Here is a 20,580-nt window from a genome sequence, read left to right as displayed (position 1 = left end):
TTAATAAATTTAATGAATGCGAATGAATGTAAATTAAAAATGACTTTTCCCATAGCCCTCTGTACTTGTTAAGTAAAAAGAAAATTAAAAAAGGTGATAAAGAGTGTTTGTCATTTTGGTATTTATTTTTGCGAGTGTAATTGACCATCAAACCCAAAGACAAAGGTCGTGTACCTGTGGCGGTCAAGCAAACACTTTCGAATGGTCCCAAGATTTATGGATGGACATCTTTTATGTCGGCTTTAAGAGTGTTTACACAGATCTCGAGGGTCTCTGCGCATTAGGAATTGGGCACCTAAAAGCAGCCCCGCCCCTGCAACAGGTCATCAACATCGCAGCGCATCACCCGATAATTGATTTCCCTGTAGTCAATGGTTCCGGCGAATATCTTCTGCAGTCGATCGGAGAGCAGCCACAGTTCTTCCCGGCCGTCAGCAGGTCTGCGAACAATCTTCATGCCACTCAAAAATTGCAGCGTAGCCGGATTTATAGCAAGAAGTTTGACATTTTCGCGATTGTAGGGCCTTCGTATGTCCCAGCCGAAAATTCCGATGGGCTCCAGGAAGCCACAGAACAGGAATCCCTGTCTGCTAATCGCATGCGAGGCGCACTGAATTCCTCTTTTACCCAAGACAATGAAGTCCGACAGGGAGGAGCTCAAGCCCTTTTGCCAATTGGTGGCATTATTCAGGACATCCAAAGGAATGGCCAGCTCCAGTTCGTTGGACAGCGCGTGGAAAATCAGATGGCGGCGCAATCCCAGTCCCAAAGGAGTCGTCGCCAAAGCCAAAGGTCCATCGAGCAACTCGAAACTCTCACCAGCCACTGTGTGCGTTCCGAACTTCGCATCCGGATAGGTGAATTTGTTCTCGATACGCCAGGAGTTCTGACCCACGACATCGTACACCACTATGGCCTTACTGGTGGGATCCGCCAGATAGGCAAATACATCCTTGCACTGCCCACTTGGCGGTGGATCCCTGATGTCTGCAAATATATTCACAAATCTACTGACCTTCGCCTTATAGGATATTTCGGGCAGACGATACCGATGGATCAACTGATCGGTGGCCAAGTCAAAGACAATAACCTGTGGGGCACAGTGCTGCACAAACTCAATTTCTCCGCTGTCCAACACCCACATCTGGCCACAGGCATCGATGTGAACCCGGTACACGGACGTTAGTCCATCGCAATTTGCTCCGTGGCTACTGTGCCACTGGTAGCTGGGATAGGCCTGGATTTCACTTCCATTCTCCCGTTGCACATTGGTGACATAGCCCAGGGAAAAGGGAACTCCCTGTCCGAAGCGAGGGGACGTCACAAAGTGTCTAGGTGGACCGCCATTAGCTGGAAAAGAGTGTTAAGAGTAATTAGAGTACAAGGACACATGCTGTAGCATTGTTAAACAAATGCAAACGATTATCTTCTTCCAATTAAAAGTATTTTACACAAAACATACTTAGCCACTTATTCCCAGTCCATTAATGGCTATCTTTGAAATTGACTTGTTATATTTCCCTTTTCAAAATGCAAATTAGGTGTTACTAATCAAACGTAAAGCAACAATAGTTGCACAAAATCAATATTTCTGTGATTCCCGCAATACGTTTTTGTGATGCTTACGTGGATAATAGACATCGATGTCTATGGGTATGGGACTATCCGGATTATAGCGACCACTCCGGAGCACCTGCTCCCGTTCCTGTTCACTGGGGAAGCCGTACTGCAGATTCTTCCATTCAAAAACTATGGGGTTATTCCTATAATCCGAGGGAAACTTGAAGTCCGGAAAGATGGTCTTGGGAGGATTAAGGTGGTACTGGGCCAGGCAAAGATTTGGGTAAGCGAGCCACACAACAAGGGCTAGAATAAGCCTAAAAGCAAATATGTATAATTCTATAATTATATCACTGAGTTTTGTCAACGTTTTGGTGGTTTAATGTTATACATTTTAAGAGGTGTTTGGCACGAGAGATCCTTACGCGAGGGCTCTTGCTATTATACTGAACCATCACACACCAAAAAACCATACGAAATTGGGAAAAAACAAAACCATAAGCCACTTTAAGAAGGTATATCTTACTTGCTCCAACTGGTTTTTAAATTGTATTTTGTGTCTGCTGTGTTGTTTATATACGCTCATTTCTCTAGAGGCTCTTCTTTTGTTATCTTACCCTTGCTACGGGTATTTCCCTTTGTATAAAAGTTGTTTATAGACGAAATAAATAAATAGAATATATGGAATATATAAATAAGTAAATAGGCAATGGAAATTTATAGAGGAATTTTATTTTTGAATATTACTTTAATATAATAGCAATATCAGAATGCTAATGAAGTGAACAATTTTTCGAAGTGGTAAGCATTAGGATGTTTGGCTATTAAAAATCCTATAATTTAATAGATTAAGATTCAAACATAACTTAAACAGAATTCAACGGACACATAAGTGTTGATTTTATGTGCTGACATTGAAAAAAAAACACGAACTAGTCAGGGACTGATTTATGTCAAAGCTCTTATCACCTGTCTTGCTAACCAAGCTTATGAATATCGAAATGCCCATGAGTCACTCAGTGGACTTAATAGTTTATAGTTAATGGGTTCCTACAGATCTGAGCTACCGATACAGTCGTTCCTCGCTTATAGAAGATCCTTACTTTAGAGTTGGTGCAATTAAAATTCAGTTAATCGTGCTTAAAATGTACAAGTGTGATGGGAAATTACTGTGTTTTGCTGTTTATTGGGTTATATATTTTATTTCCTATCTTTTAAAAGACAAAAAAAAAATTTGAGGCTTTGGTGTTTACAGCAAATGAAATATGTCGGATATGTCTTTTTGGATTAAATATTTTTGCACGCTAGACGCCGTTGCAATTGAAAAGAGGAAAATAAACTTAATTGCCTGAATGACTTTGAAATTTTCGGAAGCAAATTGTCGCACACAATAATCTTAAACATGCTAAATGAACACATAGTCCCCAATAAATAAAACATCGGGTGCTTATGTCTTTATGATCGGAATGGCCCATTGCCTCTTATATGCAAAACTAATGTGGTGGAGGCGCGTGCCACTTAGAATTATACCACAAACCAGTAAAATGGAGAAATAAACTCATTAAATGTGGCAAAAAACTAGTTTGGCTGTCGTTTCACGCCTCATTTAAGTGTCAGTTGAGTGCAACGACTGTGCATTGGACGGTAACTTGGCTTAATTTGTCTAATTAATCAAAAATCATTTCGTCAATTGGACATTCTGTCCGCTTTGGTCACTTAATACAACCTTTTTTGTTTGGACTTTCATAATATTTAAACAAAGCTTTATGGTCGGGGTTATGCATTCAATTTGAATGGGCGCAAAGTTATAAAATTTTTACGGGTTCGAACTCGTCACTCACTTTTCCTTTATATTTTTTATAGTCCAATTTTATTAGTGGACTTTTTCTGAAATGTATATTTAATGAATCTGTACCCGGTTTGTGATTGTCATGTAAGTGTGCTCAACTTTGTAAAAAATTACAGATAAAGAGAACCAATTGCATATTTTCGGAAACGGTGGTTAATTAAATAACCTGTCTGTGTGACAAATATAAGCTTGTAAAATATTTAATTTCAATTGCTTGTATTAGAAAGTGTCTCAACTGATTGCCCGAAATCACATTCATAATCAATTAACCAATCCCACACACCTGACTGCATGCAAATTTCGCAGATCTGTCCACCTTGCCCCTGTGCAATTTGTTCCCTGTTTTTCCATCAATTACTGCCCGGAGCGGGCGATACTATCTAATCCCACCGACGCCTGCCAATCGACCGGTTTTGGCCACAAATTATTAATGGCATTTAAAGCAGAATACTGTGTGATGACCGAAACTGGTCGCTAAATTTGGCAAACTTGGCAAAAATTAAATTTTAATATTCTTCGCACATTTAATTTAACCTTACTCTACATTGCCTTCAATTCGAGAAGAGTGCTAATATACGGTATATTTATTTTCCAAATTAAGTAATATTTATAGCCAACGATGCGTGGAATAACTGCCGGAAGTTGGGTTATCACCTTGTCAGGGTATCAAATGTTAACCAATCTCTAATACCGTGTTCCACATTTGGCATATCTGTTACCACACTAATCTGCAACAGGTGCAGACTCGTTCCGACTTTATAGTTAATGTCTTTGTTAATCGTTTGAGCTGTGACACTGCCATTCAATGCATACTAATGCGAAAATAATCCTCGGTAAAGTGTCGCCGGCGATATTAACGTTTAATTAATTGTTTTGAAAGTAATAAATTGTAGTTACTATTGCCAGCATTAATCAGACTTTGTAGCTTTCTTGCTGGAGAAAAGAAACTATAAATAATATTCGTTGGAGCCATTAGTTAAAAGCGACCAATTCATAATCTATAGATTTCCGGAATACGGGTTTTACACCGATTAGTTGGTTTTTGAACTTTGAATTCATGATAGGTAATAAAATGTGCAGACTTCGAAACAGGAACTTGCAACTCAAACTTTTAGATTGATGACTCGTTATATAGCTCCACAGCAACTTTGGTTAAGGTACAAGTCTCACAATCAATACACATGAGCAGATATTTCATAAAAATAATTTATTCAATTTACATTTTATATTTACATCAGCTGCTGCGAGCATTGCGTATACGCAGAGTGTACGCGAGTTGTCTTTCACTGCTGATCCACCGACCTCGTGGACCGCTGATAGTAGTAACCACTGTGGCGGCCGCTGAAGGCGGTGTGTGGCACCGAAACCACTCGGGTGGTGGCCGCCGGAGAGGTGGTGCCCACCAGGGTGTCCAAATAGGACCGCTGGTAGTTGTCCCTGGTCGCCTTGCTGGGCGGGAAGGCCTCTCCCTGATTCAAGGCGGTAAACGGATTGCGAGCATCATAGTTGACAATGCCGCCGGTCTCGAACTTAAAGGGCGATTTGGTGGTAAAGGGCGTGGTCAGCGCCGGACTGGTGAAGTACGTTTGCAGGGCATTCGTCGAGGCCTGACCGTGAGTATTGAAAACGCCGTAGTTCAACAAACTATTGTGAGTAGGTGGTGCGGGTAGGGCGACTCGATGACCCAGCAGCGAGTTCCCAGCGGGCAGTTCCAGCCTAACAATGCGATTGTTAAACTCATTGGGATTCAGGTTCTTGAGGAAGAAGCGATGGAACTTCGAGGATATGGCATAGATTACACCCGGCTCCGATTTCGTGGTGGTGATATCGGCCACAAACTGCAACTGATCGCGATCGAAGGCCAGCACCGATTGTTGGTTTGTTGTTGGATTCCATGAGGCGATGGCTGTTTCACTCAGGGGACTGAAGATCAGGCTGCTGTCGAACGGGGATACGGCGAGGCCAATGCCCTGGGAGCTCTTCTTGCCCACCAGTTTCACATCCAGCATTTTGCCATCTGGCAAAGGACCCGCACGCAGGACATTCTTGTGCACGGAGAAAACTCTGGAAAATAAAGAGACAAAATTAGATATTACTAATATTGGGTTTAAAATCTAAACTTATTATACATTTAGCCTATTTCTTTTTTTTAACTCTGTTCGTTCATATACATTTTAGTTTGTGAGAAGCCTAACATAACTCGAAGTTATTTGAATTAATTTAATGTTCATTATTTCAACAGTTAAGCTAGCATTGAAACTTGAAAGCCAATGTAAGGCATTAAAGATAATCATACCTTCCTAAAACTACGTGACCAATTACCTTAAGTCAATAAAGGTATTTCTATGTATTTTGAGGGTAATTTGCGACTGAATGAACTGGTTGGGTTTTCTACTTAAAGATTGAAATACCTATCAAATTTTTTTTTTGTTTATCTGACTCACCTATCCGTGGCCAAAGGTTGGAAGTATACCACACCAGTGCGCTCATCGAAAGTCAAGCCGACCACTCCGTCCATCAGAACAAAGCGGTGCTCATGAATCTCGGACTGTGCGAAGTCCGGATCAGGGTACATGGCTGGATGGGATACCCGCCAGGTGACGTCCTTTCCACTGTCGTACACAATAATTCCCGGTTCCACGGTGTCGGTAATATAGACGAACACATCATCGCATCCCTTGGCCGTCGTCTCATCAATCACCATGTTGGTAAACAGGGACTCTCCCCGCAGGACCTCCGGGGGAAAATCAATACGTCTCACTACTCGATCCGTCGCCAAATCCACGACCAGGATCTTTGGCGGGCAGGTGATTTCGTAATCCTCCAGGGATCGCGATATTCCAGCATCCAACAACCAAATGCGATTGCAGGAATCCACACGCAGGCGGTAAACCGAAGTCAGGATGAGATCGCTGCAGTTGAAGTCACTGCGTCCTGTGTTGGAGAAGGTCCAATCGGGGAAGGCGTTCAGGGTGGGGGAATCCCCGAACTGGGCCTTGGAAACCCAGCTCACAGTAGAGGGCACACCTGAGAAGAGCTTTGGCGTGGCCACAAATATCCGGTCATCCGTAACAGCCAGGCCCGTGATGAGAACATTTTGGGGATTGTAGAAATTAGGATCCGAGACCGGAGCCTGAGGTTCGAAGTTATAGCGCAGGAGTTTCCACTGCTTGGCCACCTGCAAGCCAGGGGTTAGAGCCTGGCTAACCGGCGACCAAAGGACCACACAAATCACTCCAACTAGGATGCGAATCATGGCAAGAGGAGGTCTGCAATATATTAGAGAAAAGAAACCAGAATTACTTGATGTTACAGCTACTGCAAGTCGAGAATTTAAACTGCTGCAATTCAGATTCTGCTGGGCCTTATCTATCATTTCTATTTCCGGACAATCGTCATGGGAGGAAATCGCAATCACAAATTTTCCCAACATAAAAATCGATTTTTATTGTTATTAATGAAAGCATTAGCGTGTTTTGTACTCTAATGAATGTCTAACCCTTCGAAAATCTTTATGAATATTAAATATAATCTCTCAATCGAAAAGGTTGTTTCTATAAATGGCTTTGAAAATGGTCTACATTTCTTTATGAACACCGTGCTTAATAATATGATTTTACCAATATTATACTTGAAACTAGATGAACAAATATTTGAAAAAGTTTTATTACAATTTTAGAGTATCCATTTTCGTATGTGTATATTATTTTTATACTGCTAATCTTTTTCTTAATCTCATTCAGACTTTTACGTTATTTTAGCAGTGTAGAGACTTTGAAAACCACATGCAATAAATGCATAATCAATAGTCGAAGTATCAGAATCCCTGGATCGTGCAATTGAATGAATTAGCTCCAAACGATTAGCAAGTCGTTTTAAGCAATTGCAGACGATGCATTTTTAATTGGTGAGCTACAATCTACATACAATGCCGTAAACTATTTCATGGAATTCCCAGCCTATTCACTCAATTTAAATGGAACCAATAAGGTTAGTTAGCTGTCAAATCAGAAGCCTTTCTAACCAAATGCAGAAAAGATATTCTCGGTGATACATATTACATGTAAATGTGCCAATTCCGGTGCCGAAGCCGGTATGCGGATTGTGGATTGTGGAGTGCAGACTGGAAAATGCGGAGTGGGCTTGGCGATTGTATTCAAATGAGTTCGCAATGCAGCCGGGTCAGTCCGGATTGAAGTGTCCGCATCCATCAGATACTTGCGCTTGCATCTGCGGCGTGCTTTTATTTCTCACGCCAGTCGTATCCCACTCGCAGACACGATCTCAATGATCAGTTGCAAGAGTTGCACTAATAAAAAATTCAAATTGTCATGTCTCAAGAAACAAACTTCCATTGAAAAACATATTTGGATACATTTTCTATATCAATTTGCTATATATATATATTTGACTATTAGCCATCATTACGTGTTAGTTTTAATGTTTATTAAAATCAGTTAACATGACATGCATATTAAAATTGCAGATTAACATTCAGCACTCAGAAAAAAACATAATTTACTTTTGAATATTTACTTTTGAATATCGCAGTATATTGCATTGTTTATATCCCAAATCCATCTTTAGGTTTTCGACTCGACTTTCTGCAGTGTAACGGCCAAGCGTATGCATTTTTTTAATTGCTCAGCAAGTTTTGGTTGGTGCGGAGACATAAGGAACTGACACTTTAATTTGCTATTCACTGGTCAGAGGCATTTGAATATTTTGGCCAATTGGCTGTGGGCAGTTGTCTCTGATTTCGCTCAAAAGATATACTATTAAGTGGCGGAGGCAACTCCTAGATTCGTTTGGCTCTGGCAAATTGCAGAGAAACATGACCAACGTGCTGCATGAAACTTTCATTGGCGCGTGCCACGATAAGCAGTTAGAGATAATTGAATTTTTGTAATTTCCAAGCTAGCAACTGGCATTTGATGAATTACATAAAACAAAGAGTGAAAAAGTCAAGGTTAATCCCGGCGCCACATGCGTAAAATAGATTTATTTCTTCGCACCTGTGCACTTTACATAACACTTGTGCAACGTCGAGCGGAAACTCGAGTTGTTTCCCAAAGCCGCAGCTCAAAAAAAATGCAGAGAAGAAATGTGAAGAAGAAAACTCGACTGAGGTTTTTGTCACTAGTTTAATGGGCTTACTGGGCGGCAAGCGGAACAAACCGCTTACAAAAAGTTTACAAGTCAAGAGCTACAAGCCACAAAACGCCAAGCCACTTGTTTTTTATATTACATGTTATTATTTGTACTTTTTTTTTGGATAAAGTGCGCATTTCGCTTGATAGCCATTCACGATGATGAGCTATGGCAGCCCAATGAAATTTCGCTTAATTTTCGTTTAATTTGTCCATTAAATTTCAGCACGAAGTGGTTCGAAAGCGTATGCCGAAAACAACTTGGCTGCACGATAGAAACCTCTTGACCAAATTATTTATTGCAATGTAGCAGTTTAATAAAATGTTTGGCTCAGTAACCCTTGGAAAATTACTAGTTTGCCATATAAGACATGCAATTTTAATCAATGATAAGAGAATTTGTAAATTTAATTAAATTAAAAAATTGATGACTGATTTCCCACCAAATGTTTTATAGTATTTCGCTATTTCCTAGGTACTGTATTGATATGTATTTTCGAAATGCATAAAATATATTACATTTTATTATGCATCTAGGCCTAAAGCCTAGACCAAACGAATATATCAATGAAAACCCCATTAAAAACGTTGACCTAAAGAAATTTTCAAACAAAGGCCTAATATTATTTACATTATTCATTGGGAGCATAAATCTTTGCACAAAAAATTGGCGCCATAAAAGAATTGTCATACTTTGTGGGCCACATTTGGACAGCCCATTAATTAATGTGTCCCTTTGAGACATCTCCATAGCCAAACGTGACGCAACGAAAAGCGTTATTCCCCCATTGGACGCCAGAGGCCAATTAAGAAAAATAACTTCAACCTAGTTACACCAACTAGTACTACACACAACGACTATGCGATTGGATGGTGTGTTGCCTTATCTGAATCACAACGTTACAATGTTTTGCACCTCGTTGCTCGGCGAATTCTCACGCGTTCCACAATGGACATGAGACCGAAAATCTTTAATTTCAATTGAGTTGTACTATTATACTTTGATCCTATTTGAATCGCCCAATTTCGGTGTTCTCATAAACCACAAAACTGCGACGGAGTTGAGCGGAAGGCATGTTTGTCGAAGGTTGATTAACACCTGGTTGTGAATTTTGTATTTTTGCAAACGGCGGAAAAGGTCGCCGTAACAGCTTCCTTAGAGCCAGCAGACATGTGCACATCGATATGCGGTCATAAATCCAGTATAGATCGGCAGTCACGTAGAGTGGCTGCACTTTGCGGCAGTGATCAATTTTAATTGGACCCAAAAACCGAACTAAACAAAAATGCGTTTGCCAACAAAACTTAATTAACACAGTTCCGTTCTCCGGCCGCAGCGGCTTCTTTTGGCCACAAACCAAACTAAAACACACTGACACACGCGATTGGCGCATTTGGCTAATAATTTACAATGTGCAACAGCATACCCTTGGCTTCGGCTATTGATTTGCCAATTAAGTCAGATGGGCTCTATATATGTTATTTTTTGATTCGGAATTCAAACGGTGAGAGTGGCATTGGCAACGCCTCACAAGCTGCAGTCGAGCAGTTAACTAAATGCACGGCAATTTGCACTTTAACCGTTGGAAACCGCACTTCGCGAAGTGGCAGCAATCGGCGCGGCGCGTTCGTTGCCTAAGTCTTTTGTTTTGTGGCCGAGGCAATTTGTGCTTCATCTGGCATTTGCTTACTTTTGATACACTTTGAGCTTGCTGGAGCTGGTTGTTGAGTAGTAGTGGTTGCTATATTTTACTTAATCCTAAATTACTGCTCTGTTTCTTTTTACTGATCCCGCGACACGTCCGAGCGTAGCGGTTGCCGTTTTGCGACTGGGTTCCGTTTGCCAGGCGCACCGAATTTTATAAGAGTGGGTTGTTTGTTGCTTTATATTGGCCTAACAACCTATCAACTTGGTCGACTCCTGCTGCACTGCAACTCTTATACTCGATGGGCGGACATTCAGAGCAGCTTTTCTGCTGCGCACACATCACTCATACGCTCCGTGGTGCTAGTTTCCGCAAATTTGCGGCCAATTGTTGTAACTCAGTTGTTATTAGCTGCGGCAATTGGGCTTAACTCTCTTTACAAGTTCATTATCGCCTTGCCAATAAATAACTTAATCGGTTTTATTTTCGCATTTCGTGAATTTTGTGTATTTTTATCAGCATATCAGTGGCTGTTTTTGTCAATGGAGAGTCCATTGTACCGCATGGTGATGCGGCGGAATTTAAGGTAAACAGACAGTTATAAATTAAATGTACTGGGTTGACAATTAAAATACCACAACCAGTTCGAAAGGCCAGTTCAGCTCAAATGAATATTTGTTTTATTGATATTTTTTCATACAAAATGCTGCATTTAAATTTTCAGTAATGCTCAGTCAAATTTAAGATTTATACATCCCCTTAAATTTGCTAACTTAAAACATGTCCCTACTTGTTAGTAAAAACTAGATTCTTAACTGGATTTTCAAGCTGTGCTAAGAATATTGCAAGCATTATTTACATTTTCAGAGCCCCCACCGTTGATAAGATAAGCCAGTCAAATCGGTTATTTATATTCCACCCTTTTATTTTTATTTTAATTTTTAATTTCAGCTTACACGGACTGGATTTTCTACCCACTTGTCAGAATAAGCTGCATTTAAATAATCTGAGCCCCTCAAGCGATTGTCTTTCATTCAAATTCCGCCTTCTGTTGACTGCATTTAATTATAAATAGAGTTTACCCTTTCGTTCCGCTTGTGGCAAATGCAGGACAGGTGCTAGAGCTGATTACACACACACAGAGACTGGATTTCCACCGGAGTTGTCCAACTGAGCTGAACTGGATTCGAGTTTCATAACATGTTGGCAGGAACCCATTTACATTTGACCAATATCGGCGCCAGTGAAAGCCCATGAGACCAAAGAGCCGGCTCGTTTGAGGGACCAACTTGCTTGCACCCATTTGAAAATGGAAAGTATGCCGAACGATTTGAATTTTCGGGGCCCGGGTGCCCCAAATTGAAAATCCACCAAAATGTTCTCTGCCGACAATTTTCGTCGACTGTGCGCTAACCCAAAAAAAGAAAAAAAATCGTGAAAAGCCCCACTTAAAAGGGGTTATGCAAAAAAGGTGACTGCAGCCGCTATCTCGAAACTGGTTTGCGGGCAGAATTAGCCAAGTTAGCATTAAGTGCCTCGATTTGGCATTTGTTTGCATTGTGACACACGGAGTTTGTTTACTTGATCTCGAAATAACCAATGCGTGGATGAGTACTGCCGTTTGGGGCATTATCATTGATGATTACTCTAATTAACACACGCTAATGGGCCAAGCCCATTCGACATTCACTTTGCCATTGACTCTCTTTCTTAATTGCAGTATTTTCGGAGAACACTTGGACCACCAAGCTAATACCAAGTTACGATCTAAATAAACGTTTATGTAGTACCGGTTCTAACCACGCCGGTTCAAGGCTGTGGCCAATGTCAGCCGATATGGCCAGCATACAGTGATATAACCGGGTAATCCAATCCGATCCGATTCAGATGTTACGACATGCGAGTCGGGCGGAAACGTAGGTGGCTTGTGCCTATCCCGGGGCGATTCGCGGCTATCAAAACTATCACAACTATCAAGAGTTTCCTTTCACAACAACGCCCTGGACCGATGCTCATTAGCCGTTTTGGCTTGGCCGTTTCGAAAGTAACCAATCCGCAGAGAAACAAAATCTGCGCCAGGTCTGCTGCTGGCCACTCGCTCCATATGACTCGGTGACGATGAACACTTGAACATTTGAGCACTGGAACACCTGAAGATTAATAGCCGCATCGCCATACGATGGAATAAGTCACACACCGGAAGAAATGAAAAATGAAATTATTATTTAGCATATGTAAAACTTATTATAAAGGGCAGTCCTTATTCACGTATAATGTTACTAATTTAATATTGTACCTTAATATATGATCATATTCTGAGTAGATTCGGTAAATTAAAAAAATGCATCAAAACTATGGTTGGCTCAATCAAAATGTGTCTTACTTTGTTCTCCATGCACATGAAAGCAAAATAATAATAACCTACATAACTCCTCTCATTGTGTCCATTACGAAATGAACTTTAAATATGTTTCAAATTGAGGCTTTCTGGCTGTCCGCTGGTTTCAAATTCTCCAAATGCCTCGTCATCGTCAACGTGCAATTGCTTCATTTGCGCATTCTGTGCGCACAAATGTGAGTTTAATTGAATCAATCTCGGTGGACGGAGGCAGCTCTTGTCGCCCGTTGACAGTTTTATTACCGCCTTTGTCATCGGCGACAAGGTCTTGATGAATTCGGTGGATTTGGTAAGCATTTTAGCCACTCGGGCGGGTCCGGGACCTTTTGGGCGAAGCATTCTAGGCGCCGGATCTCAATCAACTAATATCGCGATCAGCACTAATTCTAAAGCGATTTTAATAGGCCTGCTTAAGTGCTTGCCTCTTGGTTCTCCGTAATGGTCTGCATTTATACCAATTAGACCAATGTGGCTTGAAGGCTCCACCTCCGCAGAAGGAGTGCCAACAGCCGGTTTCGGTTTCCCACAGACACTCACAGAGATACAGCCACAATTGTTTCGTATATTTTGTGCGGCCCATACTTTCGTTTTCCGTCGATTGTGAATACCACTGGATTATCAATATCCTCCAATAAAATTCAAGCATTGCGGTTGGAGAGTTATTATTACCTCAACCATAAGCTTAATAAATCAGTCTTGAAGTATGTGTGGTCACTAGTTACCCATATGGACACCGAAATAAATAAATGAGGGTCATTTGAGACTTTGGCATGAATGAAAAATGATGTGCTATTGTGTAGCTGAAATAGATTTTTCGATATTAGGTGATTAATATTTTTGCAAAGGTATGCATTTTAAATGTATTTACTTTCTTTTCAAGCTCTTTATATATGCTCGATAATGATCTTTTTTTTTAGGTGCAGTTATGATCGTTTCTATTCTCTTGGCGAAGGTCAGTACCATGCCAAAAGTGCTGCAACTGACTCTGACTTTGACGCCTGTGGCCAAAGCGAAGTATGGCAGACCAGACTGATCCGATATACTATATCTATATATATATATGGAGACAGAGGGGTTGAAGTGCGCCGGACATGCATGCCAGCTTTGTTTTCAAACGTCAAGCTAATAAATTGCCAGAAATGCACGCTTGTGGCATAGCGAAATTCGAATACCTTTTGTCAAATGAGTCATTCAAATGTTATTATGATATATACAAATGGCAGCTCAATGATTGTTTGGTAACCGTATCAATTAGAGAGCAAATTATTATTTTAAAATATTTATATCACTTGGAACACTTAAGTCCTGTTTTAGCATATTCGGCCAAAATAACGTGCTCATAATTTAAAAGAGTAAGAAAAAATGTATTGAATTTATGTACTTATTCATTGACCCGCAGTCTGAATTTATGTACTTATTCATTAATCCGCAATCTATATTCAAAAGCAAAAAACAAGTCTATTTTCTTTTGTGCTGCAGATACAAATATGTTTTAACAAATTACCATACCGACTAGGCAAGTGATTTTTATGTTTTTTTTTTTTTTGTGGTACATACAGAGTCATTTTAAATAATATAATTTATTATAAATTTAAGATCAGACAGGAGAACGCAGACATAACAAGAAGAAGTCGAATTACTCTCCCGTTCAAAACGCGTTTCAAATATTCTACATACTTAACATATTTTGTAGCACATGACCACAGAATTGAAAACTGGCTCAACTTTTACCAACGGGCATGGCGATAAAATGAAACTTAAACTGCTGCTGGTTGGGAAAATATTCAATTTCAGTAACTTATAGACACCGTTCTGGCAACAAACTTGCAATAATTGACTCTTGATTGCCTAATTGTAGTGTTTTAGTGTTTCAGATAGATTGGATTTAATGTTTGTGAAGGTGTGAGCCATAAAAGTGCTCAAAGTTTATAGCTGGCTAATGACGAATATGGAAATTGAAAATGGTACGTCTTGCGCAATGCAAGCCATAAAAAATTGTGCGTTTTTGAAATATGTTGCCGGCCAAGAGATAAATAAAAATGAGGCCAATTTGCTGGATTGAAATCTGGTGAGCACCAAGATTTTGCAATTCAATCGCATGTTGTCGTGTATTTTGTTTTTTATGCACACGCGCTTTATTTAATTTGTTTTTTTTTACATACGGTGCGTTATAATTTATGAGTCCAAAATGTCAGGCCTCGTTGTTCCCGCGAGTAGCTCAAATTTGTATTTATTGTCAAATGGGTAAGACTCCACCAGACCGTTGTAAGAAATAGTCAAAATATAGTCAGTGTTGTTACGACAACATCTTTTAAAATGGTTAGATTACTTGCAAGTAAGTCAAAAGAAATATTCTGAATTGTTTTACAGGGAAAATCTGAATCGCATTAACAACTTTCATTTATTGTTGGAATAACTTTTGTATACCAATAACTGAAAACCAAAAAGCTAAAGTGCCAGCGCTGAGTTCATCTAACTGAAGTTGCAGTCATTGTGGTATATAGGTTCAGAGTGATTTTTAGATACGACTTGTCGCAATTCAATTGGAGCTTCGGTGACGGGGCCATAAAAAACGTGGCCTAAACAAACAGACCAAGCAGAATGTGGGGAAAACTATTATTCATGCCCAACAGTCCCAGCCGAGGGGGTCAAATAAGCCCAGAGATTGGAAAATTAACATAATTGCAGTATAATAACTGAGACGGTTCCCTTGGGGGCTCCGAGTGCGTTACCCGCCCCAAGTGGGCGTGGTAAATGGGCGTGGCTCAGTCATTCGTTTGCGGCATGTCCACACCTGAGCAACGTTTTTGGTTGGCGGCCTTGCTGTTCCTCTTGAGTCCGCATTCCGGAGTTCGCGGATTCGGAATAAATCTGATGAAGGTTCAAACCGAGGATAAAGGACAGGAGGCTTGCATCCTGGCATTGCTGCGGAAGTATTTCGATTCTGGTGATGGGCTCTCGGGCTCAGTACTGTGCATCAATCGCAACTATCAGTTGCCCAATATCGAAGAACAGTTACTCAGAGGAATGAACAATTACGTGAATTATCCTTGGAGCCTTTTGATAACGAACTCCAGGGAGGGCCCATCCCCTGCGAAGTTTCTTATGAACAAGAAGCCACAGTGCTATTTCCTCATTGTGGATAACCTGGAGGATGAGGACCTAGATGAGGTGTTTGAGCATTGGAAAGGTATGGTCAACTGGAATCCCCTGGCACAATTCGTCGTCTATTTGGCCAGCTTGGAGGAAACGGACGAGGAGATGACCGACCTAATGGTGGAACTTCTTCTTACATTTATAAACAAGAAGATCTTCAACGTGAATGTTATAGGGCAGAGCGAGGAAAACCAATTTTACTACGGCAAAACAGTTTTTCCCTACCATCCGGACAATAATTGTGGTAATCGCGTGATATCTGTGGAATTACTGGATGCCTGTGATTATCCAAGTGAAGAACCGGAGAGCGAGGATGAAAATGACGGAGAGGAGGGAGATGGAGCTCAGGAAGAGGGAGATGGTCCCCAGGAGGAGGGAAATGGAGACCAGGAGGAGGAAGATGGACCCCAAGAGCAGGAAGATGGAGACCAGGCGGAGGGAGATGAAGGTCAGGAGAATGACGACGGTGGCCCAGAGAACAAGACAGAAAATGAATTCCCTATTGGGTCAAGTGGTGTTGAGGAAAATTCCGAGTCTATTACTAGTCAAGGAGCTAATGAGAGTAATATAACCGAAATAGAAACTGTAACGGTTGAAAATGTGGATTATGATGAAAATCCTGAAGGAACTAGGTTTTATCATTCTATAAAAACGCAACAGAACTTGGTAAGACAATTTGTAACGCCAAACAATGATTATTCTGATAATTCGCTTGAAAATACAAGTGTATTTCTTGCAACAAACTACGATAACGGCAGGGATTCCAATAACGAGGATAACGCTGAAGAATTTCCTGAAAGTGCAAAAGATGATGATGAACTTGAGAATGATTTGAGTTCCAATTCCTCCGAGCCAGAAGCTATTATTGAGGAATTTTTTCGGGCCAAGTTCGAGGATAAATTCCCCCGCGACCTCAGTGGATGTCCTCTCACAGCATCCTTTCGTCCATGGGAACCATATATTTTTCGCAACAGCGAGGAGCAACCCGTGGATGACTACTACTACGGTTTGCAAGGGGATGGAGATGACTACAATGACACTTCTCCTAATTATGGCGAATTGGAGGACGAAAGCTATGCTGATCCAGGGGAGGACGGTGATGGAGGCATCCCAGACACAGAAACTCAGTCCGGTGGAAAGCTCAAGTTGAGTGGAATCGAGTACGAAATGGTGCAGACCATCGCCGAGCGTCTGCACGTTAGCATCGAAATGCAGGTCGAAAACAGCAATTTGTACCACCTTTTTCAGCAACTGATCGATGGGTAAGCATATTAATATTTAACAAAAATATAATTTATATTATTATATTTAACCGCAGTGAAATAGAGATGATAGTCGGTGGAATTGATGAGGATCCGAGCATCAGTCAGTTCGTTTCCAGTTCCATTCCTTATCACCAGGACGAACTCACATGGTGTGTGGCCAGGGCCAAGCGGAGGCATGGATTTTTCAATTTCGTGGCCACTTTTAATGCGGATGCTGGCTTCCTGATTGGAATCTTTGTGGTGACATGCTCTCTGGTTGTTTGCCTGGCTCAACGAGTATCAGGCTTTCAATTACGGAATCTCAATGGATATTTCCCCACCTGCTTGAGGGTGTTGGGAATATTGCTTAACCAGGCCATTCCGGCACAGGATTTTCCAATTACCTTAAGGCAATTGTTTGCGCTTTCTTTTCTAATGGGCTTCTTCTTTAGCAACACATATCAGAGTTTTCTGATCAGCACACTGACAACTCCACGTAGTTCCTATCAGATCCACACTCTGCAAGAGATCTATAGCAATAAAATGACAGTGATGGGCACCTCCGAGCATGTCAGACACCTAAACAAGGATGGGGAGGTGAGTTACTAAGTTTATCCCATTTTTGATCATAAAAACTAATAGAAGTTAATTTTTAGATCTTCAAGTACATACGCGAAAAGTTTCAGATGTGCTACAATTTAGTGGACTGCCTCAATGATGCAGCTCAAAACGAACATATCGCCGTTGCTGTTTCCAGGCAGCACTCTTTCTACAATCCGCGAATCCAACGAGATCGTCTCTACTGCTTCGATCGCCGAGAATCCCTGTATGTCTATTTAGTTACCATGCTACTGCCAAAGAAGTACCATCTGCTGCACCAGATAAACCCTGTGGTTCAGCATATCATCGAATCGGGTCACATGCAAAAGTGGGCTCGTGATTTGGACATGCGACGCATGATTCACGAGGAGATAACTAGGGTGCGAGAGGATCCTTTCAAGGCTCTCACCTTTGATCAGTTTCGCGGAGCCATCTTATTTTCCGGGGGACTTTTGTTGGTTGCCAGCTGCGTTTTTGCCTTCGAGTTTTGCTACGTTAAATATGTTCATCGATCTGAAAAAAGGGAAAGAAAGACGAAAAATCCAGAAAAAAAGTGCATAATATTAAAATTCAACATGATTAGAGATTGAAGTGGCGAATATGACATTTCTATGATGATTGGCATACAAAATAAAAAAATAATCAAAAATCGAGCTACATTACAAAGTAGTAATAAAATAATTGCAGTTATAATTAAATCGAATAAGCCCATGCAGCGTATATAGCTGCTAAAGCGCATATTGTATTCTTTACATTGCACATATATATTGATCACGCATACGCCCTGTTGAACCAAACATGTGCATTGAATTAAAGGCATTAAATGCAAATTAAATATTAAAAATATCGAAATAATGCTTGAGAGAGGATTCATAAATATGCTTGTATATTAATATTTTCTTGGCACAATATTCAATTTAAAAATACAGCTTTGCCATACACCGTGTAATGCAGTCTACTTGGCCGCTGCACCGAAAGAAACGGCGTATCATTTTGATGTAGATAAAAAGGGGTGCATTTTCCAGGTGTCTCAAATGTTAAAATGCATCTTTGTTTGATAATAAATGTTCACTAGTCTATATGTGAAACTTTTTGATAGTTTGCATCGGAACTTGTGCCTGGGAAAGATAGCTACTTGAGTTTTTCAGTGTTGCACAAACTCTTAATATTTTTCTTCGTGTTCCGTGCTCATATCCGTAGTAGTATCCGCAGCCGTAGCTGCTGGCGACGCGGCTGGTTGTCAGAAAGGCAAACAAGCGCGCACGCCGCCAACGTCAAGCTGTCGTCGGCATTCTCCTCCGTTGTTTGGCGCATCCTTAAAAGGTGGTGGCCCAATGCTCGACCTGGTATGTTCTTTTTTGTGGTGGCCTGGCTGGTTGGCTGGTGCCTCCGCTTCCGAAGACGCTGCCCCAATCAAATATATGTGGTTTTCTCAGATTTTTATAAATAATATTCTCAGGCAGCACATTTGTTGCAGTATCATCAAATTGGCAGATTTGTGTTGTTGCTGGCCAACACAATTCAATCAGCTGCTGGGCAGCTAATGTGGGCCGAAAAATTTCACAAAAAAATAATACACAACTGTTAACATATATTCATGTGTATTTTTATCATAATGATGACCAGCTAGGCGTCGTGGCAAACCAAATGAATGGTGCCCAACAAGGCGTTGTGAAAATGTTTGCCGATTGCTCAGCTGATAGCGGGGAAAACAGAGTGAATGAACGCATATATATGTGGGAAATTCTATATTATTTATAGAATGTAACGCCATTACTGGGAAACATGGCGATTGAATATAATATTTAATAATAGTAAAGACATTTCCAGTATGTACTAGACATGGAACATAATCATATCTGTCAAGAAATTGTATTTCCTCACCTGTGATAATTGGCCACTCGCACACTAATCTAAATTTAAATATACAAATTTCGTGAGTTCCTTATTAAAAATAGAATTCCATACTCTAGATACGTTTCTACGCGTAAGCGTCCAAGAATCTCTTGCAAAAACGTGAGAGCGCACGGTTTTCATTTAATTTATTTTTGCTTTCCCCGACTTTTCCATCTCATACACGGTTTTCCCACCCACACCCACACTCTCAACGAATTGAGAGAAAATGTGTAGTGTAAACAAAAAACGCATTTTTCCGTTTGTTATTATTTTTAAAAATTCCCTTAGCACCATATAAGTCTATTAAGAGTTTTGATCATTAACTGAATGGCTTTTAATGATCTCGTTAGTGATTGATGAGAGTGTGCCAAGAAGAAAAACGTCGAAGAGAAATGTTAATGGCCAAATAAGTTCGGGCGTATTAATTAATGTCAATTTGGCCAACCGAAAAAATCTTGCAAATCTATAAATGCACTATTCGCTCTATTAACAATTTTCAGCTTGTGTTTATGGCTTTTGGGTCCCTAACCAGCTAGCCCCATAACCAAAATCCAACCCACCCACCCAGCAAAACAGCCCACACCCACCAAATTATGGCCGAGAGAATGCGACGGTATATAAGTTTTGGTTTTGTTTTGAAATTCTTATTTCTAATTGCGAGTGCGTTCTCATCATCGCTGAGAGATTTCCATCGCAACCATGTATGGATTGGGCCAACGTGCAAATGTTGATTAAAAATTAGACAAAACAAAAAACGAACACGCCACCCATACATCTGCAGACACCTCCGCAGCTGCAGACAAAGATACAGCAACAGATACAAATACAAATACAGATACAGAAAACGATTCGGATTCGGAAGGAGAGCAAACACTACGCCTACGATTGGGATGCTCCGATCCGGAGGATCTTCGCGGGTGTGAGTGTCTGTGTGCCATCGCGATGTTGTTTACCAAGGCGCTCAGTTTCTCTGTTTCTCAGTCGATGGTACACTAAGAGAAAATGTGGCAAGCTCTGACTTAAGCATCATCAAGTTCATAAGCCTTTACTTAGCTTTGAACCAAATATTCAAGAAAAAGTA

General features: G+C 40.7%; 3 protein-coding genes across 3 annotated transcripts; 1 reads left to right on the top strand and 2 right to left on the bottom strand.

Annotated features, from left to right (window-relative positions):
- Positions 1-99: 99 nt before the first annotated feature.
- LOC6606528 (protein yellow) lies at positions 100-2,038 on the bottom strand. Its single transcript, XM_032720743.1, has 3 exons — positions 1,952-2,038; positions 1,627-1,877; positions 100-1,350 (listed from the first exon to the last, which is right to left on the bottom strand). Coding segments are annotated over exons 1-3 (1,308 nt in total). The 5' UTR covers positions 1,954-2,038; the 3' UTR covers positions 100-295.
- Positions 2,039-4,597: 2,559 nt separating this feature from the next.
- Positions 4,598-10,385, bottom strand: LOC6606527 (major royal jelly protein 1). The gene is made up of 3 exons (XM_002031292.2): positions 10,251-10,385; positions 5,854-6,678; positions 4,598-5,473 (listed from the first exon to the last, which is right to left on the bottom strand). The coding sequence occupies exons 2-3, from the start codon at positions 6,663-6,665 to the stop codon at positions 4,693-4,695; spliced, it is 1,593 nt and encodes a 530-aa protein (XP_002031328.1). The 5' UTR covers positions 6,666-6,678; positions 10,251-10,385; the 3' UTR covers positions 4,598-4,692.
- Positions 10,386-15,387: 5,002 nt separating this feature from the next.
- LOC6606526 lies at positions 15,388-18,284 on the top strand. The gene is given in 5 exon segments (XM_032721528.1): positions 15,388-16,273; positions 16,568-17,021; positions 17,078-17,600; positions 17,660-18,143; positions 18,146-18,284. Coding segments are annotated over 5 exon segments (2,388 nt in total). The 3' UTR covers positions 18,187-18,284.
- The last annotated feature ends 2,296 nt before the right edge of the window (positions 18,285-20,580 follow it).

The sequence above is a fragment of the Drosophila sechellia genome, chromosome 3R (assembly GCF_004382195.2).
Source record: "Drosophila sechellia strain sech25 chromosome 3R, ASM438219v1, whole genome shotgun sequence".
Taxonomy (NCBI): domain Eukaryota; kingdom Metazoa; phylum Arthropoda; class Insecta; order Diptera; family Drosophilidae; genus Drosophila; species Drosophila sechellia.
Note: the sequence above shows the minus strand (reverse complement) of the source record. Positions and strands in the feature narration are given on the sequence as shown.

Bases quoted from the DNA above. Each gene is read 5' to 3' on its own strand.
- LOC6606528 (XM_032720743.1), bottom strand. The intron at 1,351-1,626 runs GTAAGCATCACA...ACTCTTTTCCAG, and splicing joins CATCGATGTCTATTATCCAC to CTAATGGCGGTCCACCTAGA.
- LOC6606527 (XM_002031292.2), bottom strand. From the start codon at position 6,665: ATGATTCGCATCCTAGTTGGAGTGATTTGTGTGGTCCTTTGGTCGCCG. The intron at 5,474-5,853 runs GTGAGTCAGATA...TTTATTTTCCAG, and splicing joins CAACCTTTGGCCACGGATAG to AGTTTTCTCCGTGCACAAGA.